This window comes from Dinoponera quadriceps, unplaced genomic scaffold (assembly GCF_001313825.1).
Source record: "Dinoponera quadriceps isolate SergipeBrazil2010 unplaced genomic scaffold, ASM131382v1 scaffold3, whole genome shotgun sequence".
NCBI classification, from domain to species: domain Eukaryota; kingdom Metazoa; phylum Arthropoda; class Insecta; order Hymenoptera; family Formicidae; genus Dinoponera; species Dinoponera quadriceps.
This window is the reverse complement of record NW_014554293.1, coordinates 2,095,232-2,117,452: the sequence shown is the minus strand read 5'-3', so window position 1 is coordinate 2,117,452 and position 22,221 is coordinate 2,095,232. Positions and strand designations below refer to the sequence as shown.

At 47.7% G+C, this 22,221-nt stretch overlaps 1 protein-coding gene across 1 annotated transcript in view; it reads right to left on the bottom strand.

Annotated features, from left to right (window-relative positions):
* Window positions 1–22,221, bottom strand: part of LOC106742279 (optomotor-blind protein) — a 106,208-nt gene that overhangs the window by 73,197 nt on the left and 10,790 nt on the right. Inside the window, exon 2 of the mRNA XM_014615067.1 lies at window positions 21,368–21,689. Within this exon, the coding sequence (XP_014470553.1) occupies window positions 21,368–21,689 (322 nt within the window). The remainder of the gene's footprint in view (window positions 1–21,367; window positions 21,690–22,221) is intronic.

Genomic DNA, 22,221 nt, shown 5'->3' with positions numbered 1-22,221 from the left:
GGGGGGGGGGGGGGGGGGAGCCCGAGCGGATATAAACAAAGATTTCGCGAAATATACCTCTTACGATATCGTCGATGAGTAATGACGACAAATAGGGGAGAAAGGGAACGACGAAGAAGCTCCGCACAGGTGCACGCTATCGTCTCTCGCGTCGTCGTCGCGAGTGCCGGTATCTCGACGGAGATTACACCCACCGGCTCCGATGGGTGCTGCGCCGCGGATTTACGACGAACACCCGATAGGTGTATCAGACGTGCGCGCGCCCTATCAGTCGTGCGGATCTCGCGCCTTATTTGCGACTGTGTTGATTATGCACGCCGCGGTATTCCGCGGTTCCCTTCCTGAGAGAACGTTCCGCCGAAGCGTGAACACTTTCCGCATTTATTTCCGTAGAGCGAGTGCGAGAGAGAGAGAGAGAGAGAGATAGATAGAGAGAGAAAGAACATAGCGAAGATCCAGCGGGCGATTTTGAAAGTACGTGGTATTTTTGCGCTCATCGGCAAAAGGAAAGGCGGAAAATAGAATTTTCTTTTATTCGGAGAAGGCGCTGTCGCCACTGTTCCGAATCGAATCGGTGAAAATTTCTCAATGACGACACCCTGCTCGCACGTTGGAAAGCGGATAAACGAGGGAAAAACCGAGGGAAAAAGTAGCGGAGTTCCCCGTCGATTCCCGAAGGTTTCGCGCGTCCGGAGGCGCGCCTGCCGCGTCTCTTCGCGGCGTAATTAAGAGAATGCGGCCTCCGAGATCCCTCACGTGCGCGTTTCTTCCGCGGCCGCGTTCGCCGAGCGCGAAAGAGCGCCGAGAAATTCAAACGACGTGCCGCGGAACGTTACGACCCGCGCGCGACTAATCGTTACGATTTCTCGACGCGGGGACGGCTCTCGTCGTGGAGAAAAAGAAGCCTCGTTATTATCCCGAAGAGAGCGAGTGAGGCAGCTCGGTAAAGGTGTAACGACGAGTAATGCGCTCGCCGACCCGGCAACTGTAACGCGCATACCGTTGAGAGAGCATCGCCTTCGTGCAACACCGAACAGTCGAACTGAACAGCCCCCCCTCTTGTATCCCCCCCCCTGCTTCTACGACCGCCGCCGACGCCGTTCGTTGTCGATAAATCGAAGCAGAGAATCGTTATTTACGGGCGCGTCATTACGCGCGACGGGGACGCACCACCGAGAGAAGAATCCGCGCAACTCGGTAGCTTTAAGTTAATTTATTTTATCGCTAAGCTGCGCCCACCGATGATTTGCTCGCGTCCCTTTCTCGCATGCCCATTTATTTCCCCCTCCGCCCGCCCGCCGATCTCGTCTCGTTCTCTTCTGCTCTCCTCCGCTCCTCACGCTGACGCGACCGCGCGCCGGATTTCAGGGCGCGTCTCTCCGTAACGCCACGTAACGGGTGACACGCGAATCGTGCGCATTTCAGAGAGATGCTCTCGTGTTTTAGCGGTGCGATAATGATACCTCGGTGCGGCTTCGGTGACGTGACTCGCGTTTCAAGGATCATCTTCGTACGCGATTGTGATCGAACGGCGCGCCGCGTGGCGTTTCCGCTTCGTTGTATTCTCATGTATATATACATATATATTCACGTCTCCACCGGGAAACGACGAATTAGCGCGACTCGAAATGAAAAGCAAAGTCTCCACCGTCGCGGATCATAAGAGCGGAGCTAATTTCTTCGGAAACACCCGTTATAGACGAACGCGACTCTCATCGCGCGTCTCTCCGCTCTCCTCCTTCGCGCTTTATAAACCGAGAAGCATAAAGTACGGGTTTAAGGAACCACGCGGTGCTCCTCCTCGCGCAAAGCGCCGCCGCGTGCAGGAAATTAAAAAAGCCCCCCCCCCCTGCCGGAATTTTACGGGCGCAAACCACACCGTAAATCGGCCACGCGGCGGATCCTTCTTCCCGCTTCTCCCCTCTCCCCGCTCCTTCGCGTTTCGAGGATCCCGATGAATCAATCGTACCATATATTACGAAATTATCGCGCGCACCTCCGGCGTCGTTATTTTAATCTGCTTGCGCTATTACGTTGCGCAAATTTATCGACGCGGCCCGGTAACGACGTGCGCGCCGGCGTTCTCGTCGGCGTCTCAATGTTAGGAGGAAGCGAAACGCGGCTGGAAAAGGCGAGTGGGAGTCGCGCAGAAGGGAAGAAACAGAAGGAAGCGAAGAAGAGGAGACTTTATGGGACAACGAAGGGCAAGACACAAATCTATTCGCGAGGGAAGAGAGAGAACTGACAGTGAAAGAGAGGAACGAAGAGCGAGGAAGAGGAAAGTCCTTCTTCCACCCCCTTTGTCCTCCTCGTCGCGCCACCCTTGCCCTCCTCCTCCTCCTCCTCGCAGCTGTGCGCGAGTCTTGTCGAACAAATCGGTACAAACGATCGTCGTAAAGCAGTTAAGGCCGAGTTTATATATACGCCTTTCCTCCGTAGGGCCCCGTAGAGGGTCCCGAAGGGAGATGAGCGGACCCGATAGGGAAACCGATAGTCGCCTCGCTCGGGCACCGCCAGGCTTTCGAGAGCTTCTCCTTTCATCCTTCGGTCGCATCTCCTCCCGCGGAACCCCCGCAGCGAGGAACTTTTTCAACCGGATCCGGAGAGAGAAGAGGGGGGAGAGAGAGGGACTGACAAAATATACCAAAAAGTCGCGCGTTCGCCAAGCTTCTCCGAACCCTTCGTCCCTTTTCACTGGAGCGATTCGACCCGCTAACGGGCCCCGGGGCGAGACGGAAAAGCGACGCCTTTGTTTCCAACCCCGAACGGACTCTCAGCCGCGAACGAGTAATTATATCGTTGCGTCGTCGCTGCCTATCCGGAATGCGTGTCGATGCTCGCGACGCTGATCAGCGCGGTTTTGTCAGCGTTGCGATTAATTAGACCAACGAGCGAGCGAGCGAAAGAGAGAGAGAGAGAGAGAGATAATTTATTAACATCCCTTTTAGAACCTCTTCAGTTTACAAAAAGGATTATCTAGAAGTAGAGTGCAAAAGTCAAATTGAGCAAATAATATGCAGTTATGAAAAGAAGTATNGGGGGGGGGGGGAGGAGGGGGAAATTGCGGTTCGCGCAACTTACGAGGTGTGCCTCGCAGCAAGAAGACGTGGAAGGGAGCGCGATCGGCGCGATCGAGGACACGGCCGAGACGTCTCCTCCGAGTGCCAATGGACTCTCATCACTTCCTGCTGCTCCGAAGGTCAGCGGGCAAAAGTTTCGCGGCGAGGACTTCGTGGTAGCCCGGTATAATTCCGGGCATTTATGACTCGCCAAGAACAAATAATAATTTAGTGGGCGTCTCCGGCCTTCACCTCACCCCCTCGCCCCCTTCGAAAGAAATCCCGGGCCGACAGACCCCTTTCTGGCCGACCACACTGTATAAATAACGAGTGGCGCCAGCCGAACTTCCACTGTTACATTATCTCTTATGGTTTACACGCTATAGGGCACGCCACGGCCATCATTATATCTCCCGTCTCCGTTCCGTGCGTGCGTGCACCACACACGTCTGCTCGAGGATACGCGCGCGCGCTCGCTTGCGTGTGCGTGTTATGTGTACATGCGTGTGTGAGCACGGAGGCGCTCTCTCTCTCTCTCTCTCTCTGCTCGTCGTGATCTCGCCATGCGGCCAGCCCTATAGGATTTCTTATTAGTCCTGCGGCTCCTCGAGACTCTCAGGTGTGAGAAACTCGGAGGAACTCGGCTCGATCGTAATGACGCACGATCGATATATACCGGGTGCCGTAAATTTACAGCCCGCTATAAAGCCCGACAGAAGAGATCACCGTCGGTGAGGGGAGAGTTTCGTTATTAAAATTAATAATCCGGGTATTCGGCCGCGATATCACCCCTCTCTCTCTCTTTCTTTCTTTCTTTCTCTCTTTCTTCCCGTCTTCCTCACGGTTACCGACGATTTAGGACGGCGGTGGCGCGCGCGGATGTTTCCACAGCTCTCGAAGCAACACAAGCCGCTGAAAGTGTGGGGTAACCACATCCCGCGCGCGCACCGGCGTGCAGCAGCAGCGGCAGCTGGTGAATGGCGAGGTGCCTATTAAAGTCCTCTAGATAAAGCGCGAGATTAATTTGCCCGCATGCGATCGCTAATTAATCAGATCAAGCTTGTCGCTGCCGCCGGCGCTCAATACCGCGTCTATGATAGGCGCGTAATAACGATCGCGCAAGAAACGATCCGCCGCGATAATTCGCCCGGGATTCGCGATGCTTCACTTGATTAATACCGCCGCGATCCCGTTTGTCGAAACACACAGATAAATACAATCGATTAATCCCCCCCTCCTTCGCGCTGATGTGTCGGAAATGAGAGAGAGGAACTGAGCAAAAACTCTCTCCGAGCTTTTCCGAGCCGAACGTCAGTTTCCGATTAATTTGATTAATCGCGCCGATTAATCATTTTCACGCTTGCGCTAATTTTCACGAGAAAGAGAGATAGATCGATAATAGAGAGAGAGAGAGAGAGCGCGTATTTTTACCTCTTTTCGGTTTTTCTTATTATTTATCCGCTTTTTTCCCCTCTCTTCGGGAGGACGAGATGCGAAACGAGAATCGATGGCAGAATGGCGAGCGCGCAGCATCTCCTCGATTTCAAGGCCCTTTTTAGCGCTCACCTCGGTGTTTCACATTGAATTCACACTTTCCGCGCCGTGAGAAAGGGGGTTGGGTTCGCGCGTCATATTCAAGTGGTGTAGGTCGGCCGAAGGCGAAGAAGACGCCCGTAACAGCTTTCTATTTGCATACCACCTCCCGGTTTTCATTCGCGAGGCCCCTTTCGACACCACCGTTATTTGCATTCAGAAATTGGCCGTCGACCGCCACGCAGCGCCGACCTCCTTCCTTCCTTCCTTCCTTCCTTCCTTCCTATCTACCGCGCCACGTTTCGCGAATTTTCTCCTCTCGTTGTCTTGTCTTCGAGATCTCGGAAATTTCGGGCGGTAGCCATCAGTTCGATCGGGACACGTCTATATTTCTCGGCGCAAAGTCACCTTTGACAAATATTAATAGCCGATTCTCGGACATCGGTAACTGTAATATCGAAGTGTACACACGCATGATACGAACAATAGCTTCGCAATTTTATCGATTCTAATTCGCTCCGGGTATGCTTCCACGCAACATGCATTAACACACATTAAAAGCCGTAACGGTCAACGATGACTGACACTATTACATTATCGCATCTCATCCGGTTAGATATAAAGTATAATTAATCGCATTGGGAAAATCGGTCGGTATCGCCGATAGAGATAGCCGGCGAAACGAGGTAAAAAGACGCATGCGCGTCTCTCGAATTGCATTTACTTGCCGTATCTTCGATACGTGATTCGATCATTGGGCCGAGCTTTTATGCAATCAACGGAAATCAACGCGACGATCGCAACCTGTTAATCGACCTTTCGCGGAGCGGACGCGACCTCGCGGACGGACGGGCACGTATGAATATGTACACATCGGAATTTTCGTTCGTCGCAGCCTTTGCGAAAGATTTCAGCGGAAGTGCACAGCACAGCCGATGTCTTCATCGCGACTAACGAAGCGTCACACGAGAAAACACAAATTTCGCCCCGGTATCGGCAATTACAACGGCGATAAATGGCGAGCCGGGAGAGGTGGGGAAGAAAACAAAAATTAAAAGAAGATTCCCCGGAGCGGCCTGGGAGAGNGGGGGGGGGGGGGGGGGGGGTATAATTATTCGCCGTATTTCGCGTGTATGTATCAGAGCCGACGGTTTACGTCGCGTAATTATAAAAATGCGAGCCGCCGCCGCTGTCCATCAGGATTTAAACCGGCTGTAATGCACGTAATACGATGCATGTGAAGCCGGCCATTAACGCGCCACGTCGTTACACATTCGCGCCAAGGTGTGCAATACCGCTCCGCCGGATAGCAGCCGGGCGCGAGCGAACGCGCGGTGCGTAGACGCACGGTGCGGTAATGTGTAGCGAGACGCTTAATTAGACACCTCATGGACACACTTATTCGTGTTCAAGGACCGATAACGTTGCACGTTTTATCGCCGAGCCGAGCCGGATCCGAGCGCGATTCTCACTTTTTTTTCCGTCGCGACCAACGTTAATCTCGCTCTCCTTCGCGNCTCCTTCGCGGGGGGGGGGGGGGGGGGGGGGAAGGGAAGAGAGAGGCTCTTCTTAACGAAAAATTCGATCGGTCGTATCATCTGTCTCGCCGAATAACAACTACGCCTTCACGCTCTGCATCGAGCGCTCCGATATCTATCCGGAATAGATCACGGGTCAAATCGGTTCGGGAATTCACACTGAGAGAAACATGTTTGGTATTTGTAATCGCATAATGAGAGATTTGTAGTCAGAACGGCCGTTTTTTCATAGTATAAGCGTTCTAATTATAGTGTCGGTGATAATAGACTTGTATGCATATCGCTATTTTGTGTACTTTTACGTTGCTTTCGTGTTAGATTTTTTGTTAGAACAATAAGAGAATATAATGCCGCCGAAGAAGAATTTTAACGACATTAACAACTTCTTTCCCTCAGGATAATGTGCTTCTTTTATATATTTATTATGTATTTTGACATATATGTAATTATCAGGAAAATGATGAAAGTGTAAATGATGACAGTAGAGGTGTTGTTAGAAAATATACAGCAAAAGTGACGACCTCGTTTTGAAACGTTCTCATATCTTGTCCCCTTTTCCTTTTATTATGTCTTAAACTATTAGCTTATTTATATTATCTCTTACTTAGAGCTTATTTATATTATCTCTTACTTAGAGCTTATTTATATTATCTCACTCTATAGTTTTAAAAGTTCGAAAACTATTCGATATTTTCTCAACTTTTCCGCGAAAGAAACAGAAAGAAACCGCAGAAAACTAAAGTAAACAGTTCTTTTTCAATTTCTTTTTCGCAAAAAAAAAAAAAAAATGGAAAATTCACGGATAAATTGAAAAAACCTGTTTTTCATATTATATTTTTTCTAATTACTTATATTTAATTCCTTATTCTTCGTGCCTTTCATTGTGTCTGAATTCTAAATCGCAGTGTTTCTTCCGGAATAGGAAGGAAAAGTACCGGAATATTTTGAAGGGAACATTTCGCGACTATATTTCCTCACTCTCTCTCTCTCTCTCTCTCGCAATAAATACACAAACGAAACGCACGGCTAACTTGACTCGGTCTCCCTTACTTATCGCTCTGGACGCTAACTGGAATCGCCCGCTTCTCTCGACATCGACATACCTTATTAAATGAATAGCCTCGCTTTGAGCGTGTCTCGCCGAAGTGTGTCGAAGTGTGTCGAGAAAGACGGATCTCGACGTATCGCGAAAGCTATATAATAGGCTATCGTGCCTGCCGCGAACGGATAATAAAGCTCTCGCACCTGTTCGAGACGCACGTCAGATCGCAATCGCCGTTTAATCTCGATGAAACGCGAGCAGCAGCTACGGCGGTGGCGCGGCGGCGGCGGCAATTTTAAATTAATATATTCGCGCGGAATTCGATCCGATAACGTCTATCCGATCACTCTTCCCCTCCGGCTCGATAACGAGCGACGAGGGCATTGGCTCTCGCGTGTATGACGGCGGTGCCGCGGCGCCGATCGATGGATCCCGGCAATCGATCAAGATCACCGACGGCCGCAACAGTACGGCGCGCGCGAGGAAAAGAGAAAGAGAGAGAGAGCCGACATGCGCTTTTACGGATTATTACGTGCTATGTAACAGCGAGAGAAAGGGGATAAAGTTACATAACGCGCGGTGAATCTGCGAATCGTTAATCGTTAGCCGCGTATCACGCACGCACGCGTAGGTAAATACTCGACGAAAAAAAAAAAAAAAAGAGCGCTCTCTCTCTCTCTCTCGTCGATGCTGCTACAATTGTTCACCGCCGATACGCAGATCGCGATCCTTTTCACATCGACGATCACAGCGGGCCAATGTGATCTCCGCACCAGAAAATATTCATTTATGTTCGCGGTATGAACGTGCCATGTGGACACGTGTCGCGGTCACGCGAATACGACGACGACGACGACAATGTGTCGACGGTCTTCTCTCTCTGCTAGTTATTCTCCCTCTTTCTCCCTCTCGCGCCAATTAACCGTTTGAGTCCCGGGGGGTATTGAAAAAACACTGTCGAAGAATCCCAAACAGCGCAACCGCGCTTTTACGAAATGAGTACGAAAAGACCCAAGCAGCGCGATAACGCTTCTTGTATGTGTTAGGTAACGTGATTCTCGTCTATTATTCTACATATTGTAAAATGTACTATTTACATTAAAAGGAGCTGTGTGATGTACTTGCGTCAGTAAATCTGAGCTTGCGACTTCGACAATCGGTAACGCACCGTCAGTTGTCCACAATGCTCGAAATGTGCTGGGTTTTCTCGACATAAAATCTCAACAGCGCGATCGCGCTGCTTGGGACTCAAACGGTTAAGTTCAGTACAGCCTCTGACAGCCTAATAAATATTCTGCCGATCTATTATCTCTGCTTTTATTTTTTTTATTATTACCTGTATATATAATGTCTCAATGTATATTATTTTGTTTTATCTTATTTTCTATTTTCTCCCTTTATTTTCCCAGTGTAATTCTATTGCCATCCTATTTACACTCTATAACACTTTCAGGGAACTCAATCCCAGGATGTAGATAAACACATTTCTCTCTCTCTCTCTCTCTCTCTCTTTCGCGGCGCCAATTTATCGCGATCGGAGAGTTAGCGTGGTTGACGCACATTACCTCTCCGGATTTTTTCGCATATGATTTTCTCCTGATCTCGCAGCATTCTCGCGTTATCCCGGCGTTTGCCACGCGTTATGTATATTCGACACGACCTCTTGCGATTCCCGAATATCTATTGTGAAACTAGTAAAGTTATTCCCTAAGAAAACACAATAGAAATTTATGGAATAATTAAATGATTCCGATCGGAAACCTTTTCGGGCATTTCCGTAATAGATGCCCCCCCCCCCAAACGCACTTGTTTTGTTTGGTGACGTCAGAAATGTGGAAACACGTGCCGAGAATTTTTTGTGATATGCGTTCAAATGAAAAAATACATCTATAAAGTGGTATTTATGATATCGATTTAGCACACTTGGAAAATAGTTCCGAACACACTTTCCTTTTGCTCTAACAATTAATAAATAACCGTGAAATTAACACGACACGTGTGACCCTCCTTTTTAACCTATCTCTTCTTATCATTTTGTCGCGTTAATTTTACAGCTATTTATTGATTGTTCGCAGCAGTATTTTACAGGTATGTTGAGTCAATCACAGATGTCATTTTGCGGGTGTGTCTTTTCATTTGAACGTACACCGCAAGAATTGCGGGCACAAATGTTCTCGCTTCTGACGTCATAAAACAAGATGGCTGCGGCGAGTACGCAGGAGCTTTAAAGGCGATGCGTCCCGGCGTAGATAGCGCGTATCGTGCCGACATGGATAAATAACTGTCCAACGATAATTCGATGTAATGTCCTGCAACGCAGAACAGTCGGGAGAATTTACAACGCCTGCGTACACCCGGAATTCTCAAGTTTCGTATGTTTTTTTTTCTTAATTTTTTTCTTACTTTTTCAACACACTCTTTTAAATACAAGCTTCGAAAGGCGCCGCAAACAGGTGCGTAATCGAGTTGTCGGACTAACCGCGAGATTCTTCGCGTGTTGGTGACTAATCGTTCGCGAAAACGTTCAAACGGCGGAAAGGAAAAAAACGCCGCTTATATCGGCGCATCGTTCAAAAATGCAACTTCGTGACATCGTGAATAATAACGCAACGTATTTAATACCTCATTATCCACTGTATGCTAATGTATTCGTGGCTCTCCTTTTACTTTGTACGAGCCGTTACACTACTAAGCGTACTCGTTTCTCCACATTCGTGTAATTTCGCAGGCATTTCGCAGCACACCTCGGAGTAAAATTTAACGCCGAACGTTGTTTAGCTTAACTGTGAAGACGACCATGCGTTTCAAGAAGATGGACAGGGGCGAAATCGCATCGGTGAGTAAGCAGGTTGACCGAGTTTACGGTGAAAGCATTCGAAAAATTCAAAGAAGCCGATAAAAATTCAAGGCTTTCGAGAAACGAGGAATAAGTCCGCGTTTATTCGGTCCGATGAGTCGCGAAAGTTTTTCTTTTTTTTTTTTCCCTATCGATGCGGGAAAACGAAGCGTCTGACTGTGATGTCACGCGGTCTATTGTATCAACGCTCGCGTTTATATCTACACGCCGGCCACCGGCTTATTTTTGTATTTCGACCTTATTACCCTTCATATTAGATTATACGCGAGTGCAAAAATGTTCGTTAAATTTTCCAACGGTCACGCCCCCGGCATGAAACTCACTCATTTCCTTCGTTTTTATCTCCAAAATGTTTTTCAGCTGGCGCGAGGTACTCTGATTTCGCGGATAGTTTAATTATTCGCCGGCAAAGCTGGACGACGGGGGGATTCAATCAATATGGACGCGTGACTTTCATGCGACCGACACGAGCCCGAGTTTCATGCGGATCGTTAAACGCTGCGCACGGTGTGAAAAATGCAGGTTTCCACGGGATAATTCCGCGAGTGAGAAACACCGTTCGAAAGCGCAAGTTCAGCACTTTCGAGCGTCGCGTCGCGCGCGGCGCGGAACAGCTTTGCGTGCGAAGCGATACGATGCGCTATCTCGTAATCGCGTGTACAGGCTTTTGTAGCCTTGAAACACGCCGCGAAGTGCCGTCGGAGATAAGAGGGACACATTCGTGTTTGAATAAAATGAAAAAAAGAGAAAAAAGAAGCGGCCGGCCGTGGGAGAGAAGGCAGGAGAAGGAAGAGAGAGAGAGAGAGAGAGAGAAAGGGATGAACGTTGCTCGTGGATAAAGGTAATAAAGGGAGTAAAACAAAGACAAGGCAGAAATGGATGAGTGAGTGAATGAATGAATGAATAGCTGGATGGACGGACGGATTGTACGTGTGACGGATGATATATACTCGATTTGATTTTCAAGCAGATAATTAATAATTGAATTTCGTAATAACGAGACAGTGCGGCGAAAGAAGAGGAATCAACTAAAAGGGGTATGAAAGAAAAGGGCCGACCGGGCTGTAACGAGCCGTGAAGCGAAAAGTGAGAGGCGTGGGGCGAGGGAGCAAGACGATACAGGACGCACGAGGAGACGACGACGAGTCTGTCGACGAGCTGCGAACGAGCGTTACGCTAAAGAGCCGCCGGCGAGCGATCTTTTTTCATGCGCAGCCGCGAAAAGATCGGCGACGGTCGCGGGACAACCTGTCGTTACGCGCCGGAACGTGAACGTATTGAAATTACGCTTTCGCGACTTCGCGTTTTCTTTTCTCTCTCTTTCTTCCCGCCTCTTTACCCTCGCGTTTTTCTTTTTCCCTTCAACGCGAGACGCTCAGTGAATAACGACAATTCGCGTGGCGAGGCCGCGAGCGAGGGAAAGGTGTGCCCAGCCGGGCGGTATATAGAGCCGTCGGAGACAAAGTGCCCGCGGCACACGTACGCAGCGCGGTAATGAATTGACGCTTTGGCTAATATTTATGAGCGGTGATGCAAGAATGCGGTGATTATGCCCCTTTGATTTGTGTAATTACCGGTCACGCGAAATGCGCCGAGCAACTATCGTTTAACTGACACAGAAAAATTATAGGCTCGCTACGCGAATACGCCGCGCGCTAATGCGCGTCGCTTCCCTCTATCTCCTTTTCTTCCTTTTTCTCATTCCTTTCCTCCCGTTTCTTTCTCCGCTTCTCTTTTTTTTTTTCATTACCGATGGACTTCCGACTTGCATCTCATCGGATCTGCGAACGAGCACCGTTCTTTTTTGGCTGAACTTGGCTGGTTCGAGAAATTGACGAGAGATTCGCGCGCTGAACCGTGAGAATCTCGTATGTCGCTTCATACGCCTTAATGTGTGGGTAAATTTCTTGAACCGGCCAGCTCAGTTAAAAAGAACAGACCGTCCGGTGTTGTCGCGAACCGATCCTTCTCGCGCGTCCGAATTCCGCGATCACCGGGAGCGACTCGCGCGGCCTCCGAGCCTCGCCGAGGCGCGGAGCGTAAAACCCACGCGATACCCTCGCAGCCGGAAAAACTGGCGGGACCTGAGAAGGCGCTTAAAGTCGCGTGGAGATATCATCGCTCTTAAAGAGCGTGACCCAGAGAGTGAGAGGACTGAGAGGGTGTGAAGCAAGGCCACCGTTTTGCGGTACGACGGAAGCGCGCTCGACGGCGCTGCGTATTCTTCGCTCTCGATTCCCACTTTATATAATACACGCCGAAATACAATAAAACCGAAGCGTCGGCGCGCTGTTACGAACTGTCGGTTTCAATATACCGGCACGAGAGGACTTCCTTATTAGCGTCACGCGAAGCTCGCGAAGCGAGTCGATCGCGACAACGTAAGCTGCCTTCACACCGAGAAACGGCATACGATAACACGGATGTGTGGGCACTTCCGATGATATCGGGCCAACAATGTACGTATCAGTCGGACGATCTGTTCGCCGAGCAAATTAAACTCCCCCGTGTAACAGTAAAAGATTTTGCGTTAAAAGCAGTCCGCTGTCATTTCTTTTCTCTGTTACTCTAATTAGGTGAACGTGTTGAGAGACATTCTCCAACGTGCAATCAGTGTATTATCACTGAGAAGCGATCGATAGTCACCGGTGGTTATAATTACAGCGCTGAAAATCAGTGAAATTTCGTTGCAGAAGTCTGTTAATAGCAGCAACCGTTTCCATCGGAGAAATCTAAGACAGCGAACGAAAAATATTACTTGTTACCTCTTTCTTTATTATTTTTAATCTTACTCTTAAGGTATTATGCTTGAAATATTGCGTACTTTTTCGCACGTTTCCCATGTTAAAGTAACACAAAAGTTTCAATGGACTGTTTTCAACACATTTCCTATTGTATATTGTCGTATACAATTTGTTGCACAAATCCTTCTCGCGGCATAAGACATCATCGCATCACCGAATGCATCAAGACATTACTTTATCACCGAAAAGAATTTCAGAAGCTCTCTATTTCGGTGTAAAGGAGTTTTTACGTAAAAAAAAAAAAAAGAAAGAAAGAAACTGTCCAATTCACTATTCTCCGGATTTCTTCGTGGTCTTCGTGACGGCGCCGCGTTTCCCCTTTCACGCGAGGAGCGCTTAGCAACGTGACGCCACGCGTCGAGAGAGAGAATCGGGTGTGAAGGGTCGAGGCACGCGACAAGCAGCGAAGAAGATGACGCTTCCGTCGGTGGCTCACCAAGGTGAGTGGAAGGAGACGGCACTCTCGTTTCCAGACACCCTCGTTCATGGCGGCCGTCATCGCGTTGTTACCCCAGAGAAAACGCGTCGATACCTCAGCGAGGGATACACCGATACATCCACCGCAACCGCGACTTGCATTTTCAGATTCACACGCGCGTGTGATTGTAAGCCCGCTTACAGGGCTAATTATATCGAGCTCGTTTATCGTCGCGACAAGACGACGAGGAAAATGTTCACGTGGACAGAAGGATAGGAAATAGAGAAAGAGAGAGAGAGAGAGAGAGAGAGACGAAAGTGCACGCGAATTTGTCACATATGACGCGTGCGACAAAGACGGTGTGGTGCGGGGAAAATGATGAGGAAACGCGGACGAGAAAGATAGATTTGCATTTGTATATTGATGATCGTTAGACATTTTGAAAGTTAATTTTCAGTCATCTACTAAAACCTACAAGTGCACAAGTTATAAGGAGTAAGATTTCGACAATGTTTTTAACTCTAATATCCTAATCCTTTATTGAAACATAATGGTTCCTGATCGTCCATATATTGAAATTTAATTCCTCGTCCTCATTTCTTAATCCCCTTTATTTAATTCTTCGCTCCTTATTCCTTTCAATGTTTGTTTCCACATCACCGGAATAACGATGCATTCTATTTTTGCTCTATCGAATATTTTTCTTAACATTACTATATATACAGTATTTTTAATAAATTAATTTCAAAACTCCGAATTATAAATACCAAACGTCTCGCGCACAGGATTCTCGAAAGGTAACATCCTTTTTTTTAAGAACAATTTCGACGACTTGTAAAACAAAGGAGCAAATTCGACTCTCGTGAGACGTTTGAACACCGAAGGAACGGTGGGCTGATGATGACGATTCTATCAAGCCAATTACACGAGATTTCACGGGTCTGCGTCTCCGTTCGATGGCTCACGCTTTGTTTACCCGGGGCCGCCGCTCGCGCCTACTTGATTTGGAATTCGGAGGAATTAAGAGACTCTCGACGTTCAGTCACCTCCCGCTGTCCGAGAAACACAGATCTCGACGGTGTGGACGCCGGCGAGCGAGCGAATTTCGCGCGATCTCGATTTAACCGGCGTCCTCTCTTAATTTCGCACCGCAAGCACGCGCGTGTGTGCGTGCGCGTCCGTGCGTGGCGTACGCGTGTGTGCACGCGAGTAGAGCGCTCATACGTGAAAGCCGTGAATGGCCGGCAATTTGGAGGCAGTCGAAGGCGGAGGGGAAGCAATTTTGGGCCTCGAGGCCAGGCTCTTCTGCCTTCTCTTCGCAGCGCGCTGACTCGTTCAGCGAACACGAGCACGCCGAAAATTTTCGCTCAAACCTTCTCTCCCCCCCTCCTCCTTCACCTCTTCTTTTCTCCTCGTGCCCCTCTTTCCTTCGCTCGCTCTCCCTCTTTCTCTTCCTCTTCGCTCGGGAACCAGCCGAGGTCCCCGGCGCGCACACACACCGCACCGACCCATTCCGGCAAGGGTTTGTATCGCAACGGGTCCGGGTAATATCTCGTTTAGAAAGATTACAGGTTCGAGAAGAGGCTGCCAATGTATAAAACAAACATCGTTAAGGCAGCCCTATACTTAAGACCCCCACCCGTTTCCGGCCCTACCCCGCGCACCCCCTCTGGCATTATATGCTTGCTATTATGTACATCTTCGACGAATACCGCCGCGTCTCATTACTCGTGCGTGTACATGTACACGTGTACGCATAGGGTATCGCGTAGGAAAGACGTCGGAAAGTCGATATAGGCGGGCACGCGTGTTCTCTCGGAAAAATTCGCCGCATTAAGGCAAGATCATCGGAGAAATTACACATCTGCGATTAACCAACGATAACTTGAGTTGCCGATTATTTCGAAGGTTCGCTTCACTCCGAGTGCATTCGACGTTGGAGGAATCATCAGGCACGCGTCGCGGAAAAATCTCAGCTGAGAGATCAACTTCGAGTCGTCCCGTCGTCAGCCTGTATTTCACGCGTCTTCCGAGACACCCTATGTATGTACCCACACATCGCTACCGATGGGCTGCGGGCGAGAAACAGCGAGGGTGAGAAGGAGGCGCAAGGTGAAGGGGGAAGGATCGCCTAGCGGAGGATCACGCACGCTCCAAGTGTAAATGCGCTTTGCGTGTGGTGGCGAACGTGTCAAACGCGTACGCCGTNGGGAGGGAGGGGAGGGGACCGCCGAGCGGGGCCCGCGCTCGACAGGCCCCGGCCTGGCATAATTTCCACGCGTATAATTATCGATGATCGCCGTTACAGAGGCCCGATGCGGCGCTCGCTCGCTCGGCGTTCCGCTGTAACCCGATCGCGAGCGGGTGGATAGGCGGGGAGAGACGGGCAGATCGCGGGCCTGGCGGTTATTATTTATCGATGGAGATTGATTTAGAGCGGGGCCAGTTTTCGAGATTACGATCGATCGGCTGCGGTGGCGTGCGAGCGAGCGAGTGAACGGGCGATCGCCGCGTGGTGGTTTCAGATCGATCGGAGGACAGTTTCTGCCGGTTTCCGATAAGAAGCCGGTGAGAGCGCGCTATCAGTTTCAACAATATTGATTTAAGAACACTTCGATTCCACGGTCGTTATTCATCCGTTCCCTTGGCGTGAAACGCATCCCTCCCTCTCTCCCTCTTTCTCCCATTCTCGGCAAAGAATTAACTGTGAATTATGGCGGAGGTAATGGAGATTTTATCTCCACTCGATTAATTACTTAATCAATCCTCTTCTATTAGCCGGGGCTGATCGGAGGATGCAACCGCCGGATTTTATTTGCGACGTGCAAGCGCGACAATTTACGCCCGAAGCGTGGTGCGGGGGACACGATATCTCGCCGGATTATTATGTCAATTCGTTCTAAACTCTCTCGCGACGAGTATAAATGTATCTGTGCCCGCTATAAATTAGCATTGTCACGATAAAAACACTACTTAATTCCGCACGCGCATATGATTGCGACGTTGCGGCGCGATTTATCGTCGAGTTTAAGATCTGAAACGTTGAATAAATTTCAGATGTAGAACAGCTGTCGCGTACACGAGACAGAGAGGCAGATAATTATTACTGGACCGATAGTAGATCATTACGACGTGTGTCATTACCTCGATGAATTAATCATACAGCCGGTGCTTTTGAATTCGTGATTTCTTTATGTATTCAACTCACTCTCTCTTTCTCCTTCCTTCTTCTTTCTCCACCTCTTATTCTCTCTTCGATGCTGGAGAGTTAAGTTACCTAAATACCTTTCCGTTCGTCAATTATTTATCATACGAGTGAACGAGACAGAAGCATTCATCTATCGAAGACACTCGTCCGAAGACGGTGTTATGCATATTGTCCCATTGTAAACCCGTCTCATTACACCGATAAAGTCGCCGATAACTTGACTGTGACAGTATCGCGCCGTAGAGTATCGATGTTACGCGGTGTCAATTCGTCTCGAACGGTTGTGAGACTTTCGTATACCTGCTTCTCCACCCATACGGCTTGTTCGTTTTAGCTGAACCAGCGTTACACTGGAACTACTTTCCTCTTCCCGTCATCCGCTAGGTCTCACGTACTTGTTTCATTCTAAGCGCAAAAAGCGCAATCTCGTCCGGCCGAAGTAAGCAAACCCGTAAGAAAGGCATGAAAAGTTTCCTGAGTGTTTGATTTGCGGCTGTCATCGCGTATTTTCACATTAACAGAGATATATCATTTTCTCGTTAACCAATTTCAACTTGGTGTCGGTTTTGTTACACGAAGTTTTTTTTTCCCGTATAATAGAGGAGAAGATGATTATTATATATGGCCTTCTCTTGTAGGTATTATGGCCTCCTTAATGTTTCCGCTACTAGATGACGAATTCTAGAGATTACTTACTGGAATCATTGTTACGCAATGGCGATAACGTGCCAATACATAATAGCCGGGCATTTGTTATAACGCAATTTTACTCTCGAACATTTCGTTTTCAAGGTGCATTTTAGCATTTGATTATACATATTTCATCATTCTACTTAAACTTGAGCGTATTATCGCATGAATACATATACGCTTGAGTGTCTTCTTCGTTATTTCACATTTTATTACGCTGTACACATTTCGAATTATGCAAAGTCAAACAATAGTGTAGCATTTTGCTAATTTAGTCCTTCTATTAAAATAAATTTAATGCGACCTTTTCTCGAGATTTTCATGTCGAACTAGTTATTGGATAAGCCGATAAATCAGGTTAAATTTAAAAGCCTATTCGTTTTGTAGAAACTGTCCTTCCGACAATTTATATCTACTTTCTGACAAACCAATATCTACACTGAAAAAAAATTGCAACGTTCAAATAAATATTTGCTAAGGAATATTGGAGTAATTTATTTTACTTGGATTAAGAAAATAAACTATTCTAATACTCCTTATATTAGAAATATTTACTTGAATGTAACAATTTTTTTTCAGTGCACATTAAATATTCACGGTTATATTCACTGTTGTCTCTTCTAAGAGTTTATTTTGAATGAATATATAAATTTATAACAGGTGTGTTTTAAACAAAACCAATTTTCTAAATCTATTTTAGGGGGGGGGGGCACATTACCACCCCTGTTCCTCTTCGAACCACTACACAGTGTCGTCACATTTTTACAAATAACGCCCAAGGTTATGAATATTTCATGACTTTGAATTTCGAGTTGATTGAACAACACTTTGACGAATGTAATCGTTATAAGTTTCCAATTAAAAATATCAATTACTAACAAAATTATCATATAAAGTGTAAATGGAGGGCCGTAACACCACCTTCTCCTCTAATAATCGAAATAACGCGCATCTGTGTTGGTCCAGTGATATAAAAGTCTGGATTCTCGGCGAAAGAAACCCACCTATGGAAAGCCTAACGTTGACAATTAACGGCAACAAACACCCCTTCGTATGCCTAACGCAATCCCTGCGCTCGCCTTATCGTCGCGCGGCTCTAATGACGCAAATTAGAGGAACGAACGCGACGTGGCGCGCGCATGTTCGCGAGACCGTGGAAAGCGTATTAACCGAAGATCGAAGGTAAAGCGCGAGGAAGATTTAATCCGGACGATAGCGTACCCCCGCACATGTACGAAGGGCGCGTCCGACGTTGCCGTCGGTGTGTGGCCGTAATCCACGTACACGCACGCGAACACGAGCGCTTTAGCACCTGTATGCGTCGCACATGAAATATGTAAACGTATATGCTCACCCTTTCGTCGCGGGCGCGTGCTCTATTCTCGGCTATTATAGTTTGCCGTCGTCTCCATTCAGACCCAATATACCTGCCCGCTCGCGTTGGCTTAGCTATCGTCGCGGAAGAGCAACTCGCTCGCTCGTCGCTTCATTCTCTCTCTCTCTCTCTCTCTCTCAGACTCTCAGACCTTTTCTTTCTTTCTATCTATTTCTTCTCCTTTTTCTTCTCTTTTTTCCTCCCGCTTTTTGCTCACCCGCCGCCCTCGATATCAGGCTCTATTTTCTTTGCTACGAAAAGTACGCAACCACCACCACCACGATCGTGACTTCGTGGAACAGGGTGAGGCAGTCGCGCTTCGAAGGAGTAGGAGGAGTAAGGAAAGCTAAAGGGCGCTACGAGGGCACGAGAAGGGGGCAGCGCAGCAAAGGGTGATCGACGAGGGGGGGTGAGAAGTTTCAATTGCCCGACGACGACGACACTGAGGGAACCGACCAACTTCGTAGTGATATCTTTTTTCTGGTACTACTACACGTCATCGAGGAAGTACCGTCGCGACGTTCGCCCGTTGCACGCGCACGAGATCGCGTACACACGTGTGTTGGACGCGCTGTGCGAGCGACTCGCAATAATGAAAAGTGCGAAGTTCGCCGATAGTATGGTTAGTCACAAAAAGATTGCAATATGTCCTTCTTTTTTCCGTTAGTTTCGAAACACATCGCGTGTCCGATAGGAGAGTTTGTTTTTTCAGTAATTCTCAGGGAATACGTTTTCCTATTGGATAGGAGGTGCGTTGGAAAATTCGTCGGAAAAAATGTTACTTCTATCATATTAGCCTTCTCGATACCTATGGCCGGTATTCATAGTCAGATCTTACATTTAAGATCTGACTATGAATACCGACCTATACGTCGTACGCAAAGTACATCGCGAGACGTGGCGTTATCATTATAATTATTTGTGAAAGAATACGTTGGAGATACGCACGGAGAAAAATCATCTTTCTGTTGCGGCGAAGCCATCATTGCTACTGTATATTCGTTAACACATTGTTGACCGGTCACGAGTTAATTCGTGTCTTTCTGCTCAAACGTTGCTGACCGGCCACGAGTAAACTCGTGATCGATGCATTTGCGCGATTGAAACAAGATACATTTGCAAAACCTGTTGTGTACCATTACACGTAGGTGATTGCTACACCGTTTATCATACCAAAAAGAAATATTAAAAGTTACATATTAAATAAAATTTATTGAAGTTTATTTATATTGTTTCACTTCCACATCCAATGGCGAAATAATAGCCGATGACATGAGATAAATTCTAAGTAAAATTGCCGGTCAACAATATGTCAAAAAAGTACTACAACTAGGAACTTTGGTTTAAAATTTATTTTTAAATAAAAATGTTATGATAATTATTAAAAAACAATTTTTTTAATAATACCTGAAATGCATCCAATTTTACAATTTTTAAAAAGTTCGTAAAAATTTATTTTCAAGTAAAAAAAGTTATGATAATTATTAAAAAAACATAATTTTTGTTTCAATAATATCTAAAATGCGTCCTATTTTACAATTTCTGAAAGTTTGACAAACATTGCTTCATCAATAAAAATGTTATGACGATTTTAGTAACGCGCAAGTTTGCCCAAAAACGCGCGGTCCCAGGCGCATGTCTTACAGATTTCTTAGCGGTCCGCAATATGTTAAGACGACAACATTTAATTGGCATGACAAAATTACCGAATTATTCATAATTAGAGCAGACACAATTTTGTTACCAGGGTAGATGATATTTTGCTGATTGAATGTGCCCCAAGGATATGTTAATTTATTATTAGAACAAAATATAGTGTTTTCCTATATTTACCAATCTGTCCTTACAGCAAAATAACTTGTAGATTCAGCGAAGTAGTACAGCGAACGGCAATTAATATTCTTGACAAATCGTTTTGCTGCCATACTAGTAACTGGTAAATTTTGCTGCGACAGCATCAAATTTGCCACACGAGCAACTGATTTTTTTCTCCGTGCGGGACATAATTCGCGCGAGGTTTCGTCATCGAGGAAACTAATGTCGGAAATTGAAAACTTCATCGCATCCCCGTATTAACTCAAACGACCTGTGACCACACTGTCACGCGTCTTTGAATTCGCCTTAACGGCGGCTGTTGAAATGAATCCAAAATACAGTTCTATCAAAATTCCATCGATGGAAGGAAAACTCTCGATATTTTCCACTCAGCCTTTTTATAATCATTTCCGTCCGTCGCCAACATCGCCGAATGAAATGTATCCTTACGTATCTGAACAGTCGTTGGCCGCACAACGAGTTCCGTAAAGTGTGACATAATATTCTCGAAAGTGGACATCTCAACTGTTAGTTATCGATGCTGTTCGCTGTGAACAGCCTTCGTTCTTGAAACGATGTCAAACTCTCGAATGCAAGATAACCGGTGGAAGGTGGTGAGAAACTACTTAAGCTTATCCTCTGATACCTCTAGCCATCGGCCATCATTGAATCAAATACATCCCGGCATCGATCGGCAAAAATCACTTTCCTCGTATCGCGCGACGAAAGCGACGCGAGCTGTTGCTAATTGCCGTTTTACATCAATATAAACACGTAACGCGTTCTCCGCATCGGGATATCCGGAAGGGAATTTCGCGATAACGTACTGGCAGAAGCGTCGGAATCCGAAGGACGCCACCTCCGACATCCGTCCGTTGGACGTCCGTCGCGCGTTTACGCGAACACGATGAAACTTCGGTGGAAGAACGACATCCCTGATTGCTCCGCTCTCTCGGTGTCTCTCGCGGCGATCGTTCAATTAGCGAACGTGGAATCGTAATCACGGTAATGACAGCGTTGACACTTACCGGCCGCTCTTCGTGATGACCATTTCCGTGCCGAGCTTGTGGAATTTCTCCCAGAGCTCCTTGCCCTCGAGCGTGACCTTCGGGTCGTCGACGACGCCGTCCTCCTCCGGATGATGAGGCGGCACGAGGGGATGGTGCGGCGCCGCGAGGGGGTGGTGCGTCGCCAAAGGATGTGGCGACGTGTGAAGCATCCCCGGTGGCAGCGGCGGCCTCAGAGGCCTCATCGCAGGACCGCCGGGGCCCTGATGGTGGTGATGTAACGCCGCCGCGGCGGCCGCCAGGACGGCGGCCTCTTCCGGCGTGTGCGGTCCCAAACCTAGGCCTGAAATTTCAGAGATATTTCGTGAATTTCATCAACAAAATTTAATTCTCTCTCTCTCTCTCTCTCTCTCTCTCTTCTTCCTACCCTTTCCCCCTCTTTATTCGCGTCGGCACGGAGATCACTATTAAGATAGTAAGTCCTGCGAAAAGGTTAGTGGAATAATCCGACGGCTATTCCCTCGGTAGGATCGCGGCTTGATCCATCAGCTTAATCCATCGTTTACGTTTCATTGAGATCGTAATTATTACGGACGGTGATCGCAAATCGATATCAGTGCACGCACGCACGTACGTACGTATGCACGCACGCACCGTACGCGTACGATGGGTAACATCTGGTCGCGCTGTTCCACGTAACGCAAGATGCGAGCCCGTAATGACCCCCACCGCCGTCGATTCAATACCGAAGCGAAGATCGACGGTGGATAACAAGTAAAAGACAGCTGCTCAAAGTTCGCGAGGGTGAATCACCTGGCGGGCCGCGAGATAGCAACCCCCTGAGAAAAGTTGCGGATTCTTCTCTGTCCCCCCCC